We start from the raw sequence: 13317 nt of genomic DNA, 5'->3' as shown, positions 1-13317 counted from the left end.
AGCGTCTAGGGGGGGTGGTAGTTCAAGGGTGCGCTTGTCATGACGGAGCCTACGGTGAGCGCTCCAGTGGCTGCTGGGGTTTTGATGCTGTAATGTGAAACGGCTGGGGAGGGAAGGAGGACCACAATTCCCTCTTTGTCTGGTCTCCACCCCAGCGTCACCCCATTCTCGTCTCCTCAGCGGACCTTCACAGTGCCCACACTCGTCATCTCCGTCTCCGTCTGTGTCCCCACGTATGCCACCCATCACGATGTCTTGATTGCTCGCACTCACTCGCACCCAGCCAAGTGTTACCGTTTTGAGTTCATATCTTTTCCTCTGGGCTTTTCTACCATCTGCATTCAGTTCATAATAATGTCAGTTACATAAAATAACACCAGCATTGAATCTGAGTAATGCGTCCTAATTCTCCTCTCTCGTTTTCTCTCCTTAGTCTCCGGTGGTGTCTGTGGGCTTTGCCAGGTTTCATCCCAACCTGGTGGTGGGGGGGACGTACTCAGGACAGATAGTCCTGTGGGATAATCGCAGTCATCGCCGGACCCCTGTCCAGAGGACCCCTCTGTCTGCTGCTGCACACACTGTAAGGATGATTTAAACTGTCAGTATGATACATTTATCATACAGTATGTAAAGGTTTATCTCTGCTTTACAATTAGAATTGTGATATTAACAGCAATACGTCTGCAGGAGATTATTTATTACTTTCCTTACTGTGTAGTTTTCCTGCGATGACACATCATTATTAAAACCTGGAAGGCAGAACAGTTTCAGTATTTAACAGTTATTTTTTAGCAGGATTGTTTACCCAAAATTCTGGATAGCTCCTTAAATCATAGAGTAGTTACATTGCACCAATCCATCCTTCTCTACAGCCATTCACAGTATAATCAAACTAGGGAAAACCCTTGCTCAAGGCTGTGCCACGACCAAAATTAGTGCCACCGTGTGCAGTGGATTTATGGTTTTTTGTGTAGCGGCCTTCAGATGGGGTCAAGTTGGCAATTACATGCAATCTGTGATAAATCAGCAAGCATCGCAGATCTGCTGCCATGTGCATTGATAATCTTTTCCCCGAGTATGATGATCCTGACACAAACAGCTAAGAGTGATAAGCTAGGTCATTTTAGCTAATTAGCACTCACTATTGCTTTGTAAACTGTGATCTTCTTGTTCTTCACCTCCTAAATGAAAGACCTGAGATCCAAATTACAAATAGCGGTCTGTTAAAAGTGTATTATTGTACACTCTTATCAAAGAGCATTCACAACAAGAAACTGCTAAAATGGATCTCCAGCAGGGACGTAATTGTTCTCTAGTGATTAAAATATTGCAGTGGATTCTGTATGTGGATCAAAAGTGCCCAATTTCCATTAATCTTCTTTTGAGAGGTCATTTAAATGTTCTTTGATTGAAAATTAATTTTAGTGGAGGGTTGTTGGAACCGTGTTTTGCTCTTCAGAGCTCTGTGTGAGTCACGTGACTGAAAACTAAATTGTTAATTTGGTTAAAAGTGTTGAAATACACTTAGGCCAACATGGGGGAAAAAAGCAGATAAACACTTTTTTTAATCCAAAAATTCAGACGTATGAATATGATAAAAAGATTTTGATTGCACCAATTACACTGAATGATTTTTATATGATAATCTGTATTCTTGGGTCTGTCTGCACTTAGACATAAACTTGATAAAAGCAAGACATAACTGAAAGAGCAGCTCAGTTCAGCTATAGCAAATTACTGTTGAATATAAACTAACGATATCTTAAGAACCCAGCTTGTTTATAATCACAGCTACAGTAGACACACACATTGTTACATGCCATCCATACTGTAGCTTTAAACGGGCTGCGGGCTCTAATAATGAGGCTGCCACTCTCCCGTTAGTGGGTACAGCATGCTAGCATGGTGCTGATTGCTGAATGGATTCTTTGTGCGACCCGGCGCACAAATCAATTACTGCTCAGTAATGATATAATGGCTTCACACACTCGTGGATTTGAACAGCAGCACATGTCTGAAACGTAGGGTGATTTAAAAGGACGAATGCACACTGGCATGTGAGCTGTCTGCATCTCTTGGCCCCAAAAAGCATCTAATGACATCATGTGCTAAAGGGGAAAAAACATGTGATCATTACAGGACAATGTTTATTCGTTTCATAAATAGTGGAATATCACAATTAATGACATGGTGATGCTGCTGACAGCCTGCTACAATTAGGACTGTTTCAGCTATTTTTTGTACAAGAGAAATTGTTATGCTTCAGTTCAAAGAGGCTAATAATTAAGAACTATAATGTGATCACAATGTATTATCCTAAACGATGTTGTTGTAATTATACTACAGTTGATAACAGCTTTTTTGTATTGTGCACGGGTAAATCTTCACCCAAATCCATTTGTTTGTCTCTGCGTATGATCGTGTGTGTTTGTCTAGCACCCAGTGTACTGCGTGAATGTGGTCGGCACACAGAACGCCAACAACCTGATCACCGTGTCCACAGACGGCAGGATGTGCTCCTGGAGTCTGGACATGCTCTCCCAGCCTCAGGTACACAAAACTCTTACCGCACATTAGTGAAGCAGTCCACACAACCTGCCAGCAGCATTTAAAAAAAACAACAACTTTTTTTTCACTCACTAATGCTGTTTTGTTGTAAAAATGCAGGTTTATGCTATATCCACTTTAATATAATGTGTGTAGGAGACCATGGAACTGGTGTACAATAAATCCAAACCCGTGGCAGTGACATGCATGGCCTTCCCCACGGGAGACGTTAACAACTATGTGGTCGGGAGCGAGGAGGGCACTGTGTACACTGCATCCAGACATGGCAGGTTGGTTAATGAAACATGTATTCTTAAACACAGATATGCATTAAAGTTCACCAAACGTCTGCTGAATATGAAACAGTGCTCATATAATTTATAATTATAGAATATTAGAATTATAACATTAGCAAAGTTTAAGAGGATGATTGTCCCTAAATTAGATTACATTTAAGTAACTTAAAACTTAAAATGTGATTACAAATGAAGTTCTCCCTCTTTTGGAGGGAATTTTGGGCTAATGGTCGCAGTTCCAGATGTTGCCTTGTGCGTTTTCCCTCTCCAGTAAGGCAGGTATCTGTGAGATGTTTGAGGGCCACCAGGGGCCCGTCACAGGCATCAGCTGTCACAGCGCGGTGGGCACCGTCGACTTTTCCCACCTCTTTATCACGTCCTCGTTCGACTGGACCGTCAAACTCTGGAGCACCAAGGTACAATGTGGGAGGTGTGTGTTAGTGTGTGTGAGGGAGCGAGAGAGAGGGGATGTGGAGAAAGAAAGGTTGTGCGGGGGGTTGATTGTGACCTCCAAGAGGTTTTTAAGCAGATCCTGAGAGGGAGAGAGAATGAACTAGTGAAGAGGGAAGGTTGAGTAGAGAGGTCTCGTACAACTTGTGTGTTTCTCTACATATATGTTTGAATAAGCTGTTATTGTGCGTATATGGGTACTCTGTGTGTGTGCGTTTGTAGGGAAAGTATTCACTGCTAACTACAGACTGTATATAAGGATGGTTTTAGCCTCCAGAGCTAATAACATAGAAAATCTGCAGTCTATGAGCTCACTTCATTTATAACTTCATTTATGAGTTTATGTTCTAATTTGTACTTTCAGCTCTTATGTTAATATAACATAGTGTTGATTTGGTAAATTATGCCCCCGATGTAAATTGGGATACGTTTTAGGAAGACCTACTTTGTGATACTGTACGATCGTGTATTATCACTGTGTCTCAGACAGAGCCACCACTCGCTGTTCACCTCCAGCTTCAAAACATCAAATTGGGGACGATCAAAGTGTTCAGGTCAAACAAGAAGCAGCCTCTGGAGGTGAAACATGATCCCAACACAGAAGTGGAAAAAATTGCAGTTCCTTTAGGTGCCACTCGAGGCGTGCTCCAAAAGGGACTCCATTCCCATAGATTTCACATTTAAGATATAGAGACTCGACCTGAGTAATGGAGTTTGTGTAACTGAGTACATCTCCATTGATATGACTACTGCCTACCACGGTGAGTCTTGGAACCAGACCTTTTCACTGTGTCGGCACTGTTGGTGAGTTTTCGATTATCTGATGGATGTTCTGTGATACAGCAAATCAAAATGAATTTATGCATCCGTTTTGTTGAGTAAAATGATCCTCTTTAATTAGGCTAATACAAAGCAATAATTAGCTTATAGACAATTTGCTGCTCTGAACCATTCATGTGTTAATACAGTGTTACAATCTTCAACTGGTGTATATCTCACCCCAAGCACACCCAAGAGCAACACCTCTACAGTTGAGACCAAAGTGAATATGTTTGGTATTAAAACCAAACATAGCATATCAGCACAAACATCTCATACCAACAGTCAAGGACGGTGGTGGAGGCATGATTTAGGCTGGGCACCTTGCAGTCATTCATTCGACCATGAAGTCCTTTGTGTACCAAAGTATTCTAGAGTCAAATATGAGGCCATCTGTCTGCAGCTACACCAAAATCAAGGTATTGCAATGACCCAAAGTCCAGATGTCCACCTGATTGAATCCATCCAAACCTCAATTAACTGAAGCAACACTATAAAGAAGGATGGGCCAGAATTCCTCCATAATGATGTGAGAGACTGATAAAGTCACACAGAAAACAATTAGTCCACATTATTGCTGTTAAAGGTGGTTCTACTGAGTTATGGATGTAGTCCTATGAAAACTTCCTTCTTCAGAAAACCGCACGTGCGCCTGTGCATTGCACCGGTAGGGTTTATGGATGTAACCACTTGTTAAGCTAATGTTAGCTGCTAACGTTACCTCTGGCTTTGAAAAAACAGCATGGCAGCAGCCAAAACACTAACATTGAAGCTTTAAAATACAGAGTCCAAAACCAGTGGGTGACATCGCTGTGCCTGCATCCATCTTATATATACAGTCTGTGTTAATCATCAGTAACCATCATCATTATTATTATTACCTGGTTTCAGCCTGTCAAGCAATTTCCTCTTAGGCTGCGCTCTGTTTCTAGTAAGAGCCAGTTAACCTGCTCTTTCTTTGGAGACAGCAGGTGAACCACTAGTATTACAGATGTCAGATATCTACATTGCTTCAGAGAAATGTGTGCCTCCAATGGCAAAAGTCACAAGAGCACAAACAGCTCCACACACGATTCTTAGCTTACTTCAAGTAATAAGACCTATTATAAGTGTAATTATAGTTAGTTAATCTTCCAGTAGTCCATTATTCAACATTATGCACTCCATCCACACTGTATATAAATGCCACTTGTTTTGCACATATTCAACTCTGTATATTTTATATATTTTATTATTATTATTATTATTATTATTATTATTATTATTATTATATTTTTTTTTTTTTTTTTTTTTTTACTATTTAATTTGTAAAAATGTGTATACACACACACACACACACACACACACACACACACACACACACACACACACACACGTAGGAAAATATTTAGTATACACATCCAGAAATGCATACACTATTATATATTGTACATATATTTATTAGTTTCAGGTTGGCCATTCTTGTATTTTGCTCGTTTGTGTTGTTGTGTTTGCACATCTCTGTTGCTTGTGGGGCTCGCACACAAGAATTTCACTCGCATGTGCTGTGCCAGTGTGCCTGCACATGTGATGTGACAATAAAAGTGATTTGATTTGATTTGATTTGATTTAAATGAAACTACAAATACTTGCACTTACAAAGAGACTGTCAGCTGTTGTTCAAGTTTCCGTAGAAATATTTTGCTGAGAGACAGCGTAGGATCTGTTTTTTTTTTTTATTTAAGGCTTGCTTGTTGCACCTAATCTGACGTGTGTGTGTGTATTGTATGTGTGTGTTTTTCTGGTTTGTCCTGGGTGTACATGTGTGAAAGTCCCTTGTTTGTATGTGTGGGTGTCCCTCCTACTCAACTATCACTGCAAAACACAAATGCACTGATGGGATAGTGCTGGCTGCTGTCTGCAGGCACACTTAGTGAACCTAAGTCAGACCCACTCTAAAGGTGGGCGCTCCTCCTCTCGCTGGTTTTGAGTGACCTCATCCTCTCAGTGCTGTTGTTCTCCTTTCAAACCAGTGTTATGAATTCCATTTGGCAGCATTTCAGAAGCGGTAAAAAGCAAACAGCCACTATTTCTGTCAGAGTAAGGCTGGTGAATAAAAAAAAATAAAATAAAAATCTCGGCTAATACAGTGAAAGGACACTGCTGTGGTGGTGAAACAGAAGTTTTGGCTTAGGTGTATATGACATATTGCACAGAAAGGTGTAGGAAATGGATACTCATGTAGTAACCACAGGGTAAATGGAACAATTAGCCACAACTAATATGAAAAATGTTAAGTAGAATTTAAATATGATTATGATGAGTGGCTTGATTAGAAACAGTAAAGCTGTAGAAATGTACAATGTATAAATTTGAGGGTATGAATAATTAAAACTGCTAATGGTCAAAAAATGAAAATAAGGTTACATTAGCTAGCTAAAGTTATCGCTAGTAGTAGAAGTACTGGAACTAATGGGTGAGTTGGGATGTCATTCACTAACAATAAAGCCAGAAACATGATGGATAATAGCTTAATTAGCTAGCTAGAATTATTATTATGAATGGTTGTTGGAAATTGTTATCTTAGGCAATGTTTCTGGCTACTAGCTTATGGCTAGTGACTGAATTTGCTAGCTGATTGTATAAATAGTAGAGATAGCTAGCAAATTGTTACAGTTGCCTGTAATTTGCATGGAAGACACCAACTTCTCTACAAACACTCGCAATCCAAAGCTTTTTGCAACCAATTTCACTTCTCACTAACCAGTCAGGGAATATGTTTTTCCTTAATGACCAGTGGTTGCCAGGGCATCACAGACTGGTTGTTTACGAGACCTTAGCTGATAAATGGCTTGCTGAATGTAATCACAAAAAGCGGTAAGGTGAGAGTAGTCAGGGTCAGCATTAAAATGAAACGTTTTAAACGTGTGTGTGTGTGTTCCTGATGAAGGCTATCTGAGGCCTGAACGATCCAAGAGGTTAAAAGAAGATTGATATTAGGAATATGAATTAAAGCTGAGGTGCAAATAACAAAAGAAAATGTGACAATCAGTTTTTACTATTAATCAGTTAATGGTTAGTAGTAAAAATTTATGCTAATTTTGAATTACAGAGGTTATCATGATACATACATGCATAGGGTGATATCGTGTACAGCCCAAAATCAGAGGCATACCTCCTTGGTGTAGTAAAAATACATAATTCATATTGCATATCAGCTTTATGCAGGATCCAGTTAGTTTTCATTCTTGGCTGTGACAGCCAATAAAGCACTCTGATGACTTTTAGCCCATGTTAGCATGCAGCCAGTCCATAAGTCTTGTGCAGCGGGTCCCGTGACACATATTAAAACATTTCTGTGGATTTTCATCAGAAGAGTGTGTTATTTTTCAGGATTTGGGAATTCCCTTTCCTTTGAGGGTCACCACAGGAATGTGTGTCTGTCTCTTATCCCACATAACCCATATTTGTGTGTGGGCAGGAGGAATACCTGAGTGTGTGTGTGTGTGTGTAAATACAGACACACCACACATGCCTCATGGTACACCTTAAGCAAGCTGCCTTTGCTTGCCTAAAATCCCCTCGAGGTTTGCCTTCAGCCCTCCAATCATAAGCATCACAAACTGTTTTGAACACACGCGCGCATGCACGTTTGCAGCAAATTTCCTCTGCATTCACGTGCGTTTGCCCTCACGGTTCAAAGAGGCCGTCCTACAGACGTCTGCGTATGTTTTTACACTCAGCGGTGCAAATATTGTGGTTAGTGAAACCATTCTGAGTCGGCCAGAGTGTGAAGATGTCGCGACCGCTGGGAGTGGGTTTATGATTGTGCATAACTTGAACCACCTTGCACGCTTGACCCCAAAACCAGCATCTATGAAATGATTGGATGGAGCACAATTACTCCACTGTTGCTGTTCTTAAGAAGGTAATCAAAGGCCTGCGTCCCTGTCGGGTCAGATGATTGTTAGCGAGCGTTTATAATATTTCAGGTGAACATCTGTAGATACGCTGACTCGTCACTTCATTAGTTACAGCTTGTTACCACCAGGTTTGACCCCCTTTTACCTTCAAAACTGTCTTAATTCTTTGTGGCATTGATTCAAAACACTGCTGGAAACGCCCTGAGACATTTTGGTCTATACTGACATGACAGCACCACGCAGTTACGACAAATTTGTGTCTGCACATCCATGATATGAATCTCCCATGTCACCACATCCCAAAGGTCTTTTGAGTGCAGCGTTAAGTTCAAGCTTTGCGACACATCGTTCCTTCCTATCAGCTCAAAGCAGTCTGGCCATTCTCCACTGACCACTGCCATCAACAAGCCATTTTCACTCACAGAACTGCTGCTCACTGAATACTTTCTCTTTTTCAGACCATCCTCTGCAAACCCAGTTGAGACAGTTGTGCTCACTTTGAATTTTAGCAGGTCATCTTGACCATGACATGGTCAAGCGTATGTCAGGAGAAAAAACGTTTTGGTTGGGATCTTGCAGCACAGCGCATGAAGGAAGAATTTCTCATTTAAGGACAGTATCTCCATTCCCTTGGGGCGCATGTTTATTAAAACTATCAAACTAGTGCGATTTTTGAGATGCAAATGCAGCGAGGATAGAAGCAGTGAAATTATATGACTGGCTGCTGCTGAGATGAGTGTTTTGGATCCCTATGGATGGCTGCGTGATGAGATGTTTTCTGAGAGAACGGCTTCCTCCTTGACATTTTGATTTCCGAGACAGTTAATGCAATTTGATATTTTATTATTAATGCCAAGGTGGTGCCTGCATTTTTGGCAACGATATCCAAATGATTGAATGCTTAACTTGCATTAGGTTCTCATTTTTTGTCATTGCTTCACTGTGATGCTAAATATCAGTGCCCAGTTTTTCAGTGTTGGTTTTCAGGCTTGTCAAGGCTCTGCAGCTTTTCAGCACAGAAAAGATAATGACATCCAGTTACTTCATGTGTGGCGCCACAAGGATTAAGCTTCATTTAAAGATTAGTTTAAAGACTTATTCACCTAAATTATCTTCCTTAAAATTGGTAGATATAGACAAAATAGTAGTTTACATTATGAGTACCCAGTATAATACCGAGAGGGCTTTATTCATCTTATTTTGTCTTCCAGGTTTATTCATTACTTTGAGTCACGGCCAAATGACACATAGGACAAATTTCAGAAAGTTACCTTGAATGGGAAACAGAGGTGTTTTGCTTCAAGACTGATTATCTCGATAAAATCACACGTGCAGTGTAACCGGCTGTCATAAAACCCCGAAAATAAGAACAAGTAAGCGAGAGAGAGAGAACATAAACAGGTACGACTTCGATCGAACGCTGGAACTGCGAGATGGAGAAAAATGACCTCTGCTGTCATCCTGCCGGCTGGAAAACAGGTTCAATCGAGCCTTGAAATTGGCTTGGCTCAGTTTGTTTGTGTTTGTGTGCGAGTGTATGCGAGTGCGCGCTCTCAGATCTGCCGTAGAGTGAGGGAGTAAAGGTGATGGAGAGAAAGGAGCAGGAATGAGAGAGAAAGGGAGAGACTGCATTCTTTCATTTGCTGTTCTAGCCAGCCTGTCTCCTCTCTTCCACTCCTCCCACTCTACCTGCAAGGAATGTAGTTTGTATGCTTCTTGAATCTTAACAGTCAGCTTGGGAAAAGGTTTTTTTGTTTTTAACACACATATTAAGCTGTACTGACCCTATGTGGGACACATGGGGTTTGTATTACATATCTGAGTTTTTGATCAGCAAAAGATCGTGACCTTTTTTATATCACAGAAAGGTGTGGGAACCTGTCTGGTGTGGGAATTTGTTCTGTGCCCGAGTATATTTGACTAGGGCTGGGTATCGTCACTGATTTCTAGAATCGATTCAATTCCGATTCACAAGGTCCCAAATCGATTTGATCCACGATTCGATTTAATTCGATTCGATTCGATTTAAATCTGGGAAATTTTGACAGTCAGAAGTATAATTCAGATCAGAACATTTACATATTTTTGTATCTATAAAAAGGAAGCTGACACTCGCAAGACTTTATCCAAGGTGTGAGCATCACAGCAGATGCCTTTGTGTCAAAGTAGCTGAAGATAAAACACAGAAAAACATGAAGGTGATTTTCCTGGCCTGGGATTTTATAAAAATATTCTGCAGTACATCAAAAACGAAAGAAAACCATTAATTAATGAACATTACCTCTGACGTTACAGCGGTTTTATTAGACACACGGCTAAGCATTTTGCATTTTGAATAATATTAAAAAGTTTAAATTTGTTCAGTATTGAACAGCAGAAATGAGGCTTTCTTTTCGGAAGAATGTAAAAGGGAAAAAAACAGCGGCCGACAGCGCTGTAAACAACAGTAGACTTGTGTGTAACAAGCAAGCGAATAATGAAGAAAGCGAAACTGTTCGAGAGAGGGGGGGGGAGGGGGGGGAGAGAGGGAGAGAGAGAGAGAGAGAGCTGCGCATCGCAATGGAAGCAAAACAGTAAAAGAGTGAATTCATGACGATGTTTATGTGAAGCGTTTGGATCTTCTTTTGCTGCTGGTTCGGTCAATATTGTTTGGAGAGAGATCAAACTAACAGCTTTAGAATCAGCGCATAAAGGGCGTGAACACAAAGCGCAGACCCGGATCAGCGAGCTGTCGGCTTTCAGCCCCGACTGTGAGAAAGGCGACATCTAACTGATTCTGATCCGCGGGTCGCGCTGTGTGTTTAAGTCTATGTGCAGAATCCCTGTACCTGCTCTCATTTACTGTTTGGTGGTTCTTGAAATTTTGTGAGATGTCACCAGAGATTCTGGCATTTCGGACAAAATAAATTTATATTAAAAAATCGATTCAGGATTTTAATGAATCGATTTTACGTTATCCAAGCCAGAATCGATTTTAATCGATGAATCGATTATAAAAACCCACCCCTATATTTGACCCCCAAAGTCCAGTTTGTTTGACTAGTATAGTGTCTGTGTATGATGTTTGGACACAGCTAATTGTGCTGAGCCCAGGCCCGCTTGATGAAGTGGACTCTGGGCATATACAGGGAGTGCAGAATTATTAGGCAAGTTGTATTTTTGAGGAATAATTTTATTATTGAACAACAACCATGTTCTCAATGAACCCAAAAAACTCATTAATATCAAAGCTGAATGTTTTTGGAATTAGTTTTTAGTTTGTTTTTAGTTTTAGCTATTTTAGGGGGATATCTGTGTGTGCAGGTGACTATTACTGTGCATAATTATTAGGCAACTTAACAAAAAACAAATATATACCCATTTCAATTATTTATTTTTACCAGTGACACCAATATAACATCTCCACATTCACAAATATACATTTTTGACATTCAAAAACAAAACAAAAACAAATCAGCGACCAATATAGCCACCTTTCTTTGCAAGGACACTCAAAAGCCTGCCATCCATGGATTCTGTCAGTGTTTTGATCTGTTCACCATCAACATTGCGTGCAGCAGCAACCACAGCCTCCCAGACACTGTTCAGAGAGGTGTACTGTTTTCCCTCCTTGTAAATCTCACATTTGATGATGGACCACAGGTTCTCAATGGGGTCCAGATCAGGTGAACAAGGAGGCCATGTCATTAGTTTTTCTTCTTTTATACCCTTTCTTGCCAGCCACGCTGTGGAGTACTTGGACGCGTGTGATGGAGCATTGTCCTGCATGAAAATCATGTTTTTCTTGAAGGATGCAGACTTCTTCCTGTACCACTGCTTGAAGAAGGTGTCTTCCAGAAACTGGCAGTAGGACTGGGAGTTGAGCTTGACTCCATCCTCAACCCGAAAAGGCCCCACAAGCTCATCTTTGATGATACCACCCCAAACCAGTACTCCACCTCCACCTTGCTGGCGTCTGAGTCGGACTGGAGCTCTCTGCCCTTTACCAATCCAGCCACGGGCCCATCCATCTGGCCCATCAATACTCACTCTCATTTCATCAGTCCATAAAACCTTAGAAAAACCAGTCTTGAGATATTTCTTGGCCCAGTCTTGACGTTTCAGCTTGTGTGTCTTGTTCAGTGGTGGTCGTCTTTCAGCCTTTCTTACCTTGGCCATGTCTCTGAGTATTGCACACCTTGTGCTTTTGGGCACTCCAGTGATGTTGCAGCTCTGAAATATGGCCAAACTGGTGGCAAGTGGCATCTTGGCAGCTGCACGCTTGACTTTTCTCAGTTCATGGGCAGTTATTTTGCGCCTTAGTTTTTCCACATGCTTCTTGTGACCCTGTTGACTATTTTGAATGAAACGCTTGATTGTTCGACGATCACGCTTCAGAAGCTTTGCAATTTTGAGACTGCTGCATCCCTCTGCAAGATATCTCACTATTTTTGACTTTTCTGAGCCTGTCAAGTCCTTCTTTTGACCCATTTTGCCAAAGGAAAGGACGTTGCCTAATAATTATGCACACCTGATATAGGGTGTTGATGTCATTAGACCACACCCCTTCTCATTACAGAGATGCACATCACCTAATATGCTTAATTGGTAGTAGGCTTTCGAGCCTATACAGCTTGGAGTAAGACAACATGCATGAAGAGGATGATGTGGACAAAATACTCATTTGCCTAATAATTCTGCACTCCCTGTACTGTTACATCATAATGAAGTGTGTGTTGGAAAAACAGACGGAGGAGTTGAGATGCTTCTTTACGTTAAGGATGAAGGAAAGACAGTGAAGAGGAAATTACTGAGAGTTAAAGAGCGTACTGGCAGCACGGGCATGGAGAGGGAGAGGCATTTGTGATCAGGCATGGACTGAGACAACTGCCCCTAGTGTGAGTAAACTGCAGCACAAGCAGTAGCCTTCACCTGCGGCGGCGGCGTTCTCCTCTGGTAGGCGACTCTCTGCCATCTCCGGCCCACGCCTGGTGTTTGCTCCCTTCCTGCGTGACTCTCCGGGTCCGTCGCTCGCTGTTTCCGTTCCGGGTCCTCGGTCATCGGCTCTCCTACAGCCACGGATCCGCAGATTTGGTGCTACAAACTCTAACCTACGCCCACTCACCCGCATATCAACCCCGATGACAGCTACTGATCTCACCTTATCTATGGCTTTGATCAACACTCGATCCCTCTCCAATAAGACGTCTCTGCTCAAGGATTTTTTCTCTTCTTACGACTTGGATTTTATGTTCCTGACGGAGACCTGGTTACGCGCTGGTGAGACTGTGGCTTTCTCTGAGCTTCTTCCTCCAGGCTGTTGT

At 41.5% G+C, this 13317-nt stretch overlaps 1 protein-coding gene across 19 annotated transcripts in view; it reads left to right on the top strand.

The window, feature by feature from the left end:
- dync1i1a (dynein cytoplasmic 1 intermediate chain 1a) overlaps nucleotides 1-13317 on the top strand; it is a gene marked incomplete at its 3' end in the record, with an annotated part of 77338 nt that overhangs the window by 44115 nt on the left and 19906 nt on the right. For all 19 annotated transcript variants that reach the window (XM_082520828.1, XM_082520820.1, XM_082520817.1 and 16 more), the window contains 4 exons: nucleotides 434-580; nucleotides 2437-2550; nucleotides 2704-2837; nucleotides 3115-3259. In XM_082520828.1, coding sequence (XP_082376954.1) covers nucleotides 434-580; nucleotides 2437-2550; nucleotides 2704-2837; nucleotides 3115-3259 — 540 coding nt within the window. The remainder of the gene's footprint in view (nucleotides 1-433; nucleotides 581-2436; nucleotides 2551-2703; nucleotides 2838-3114; nucleotides 3260-13317) is intronic.

Source organism: Aulonocara stuartgranti (assembly GCF_965226115.1).
Source record: "Aulonocara stuartgranti genome assembly, chromosome: 22".
In the NCBI taxonomy this organism is placed as follows: domain Eukaryota; kingdom Metazoa; phylum Chordata; class Actinopteri; order Cichliformes; family Cichlidae; genus Aulonocara; species Aulonocara stuartgranti.
Note: the sequence above shows the minus strand (reverse complement) of the source record. Positions and strands in the feature narration are given on the sequence as shown.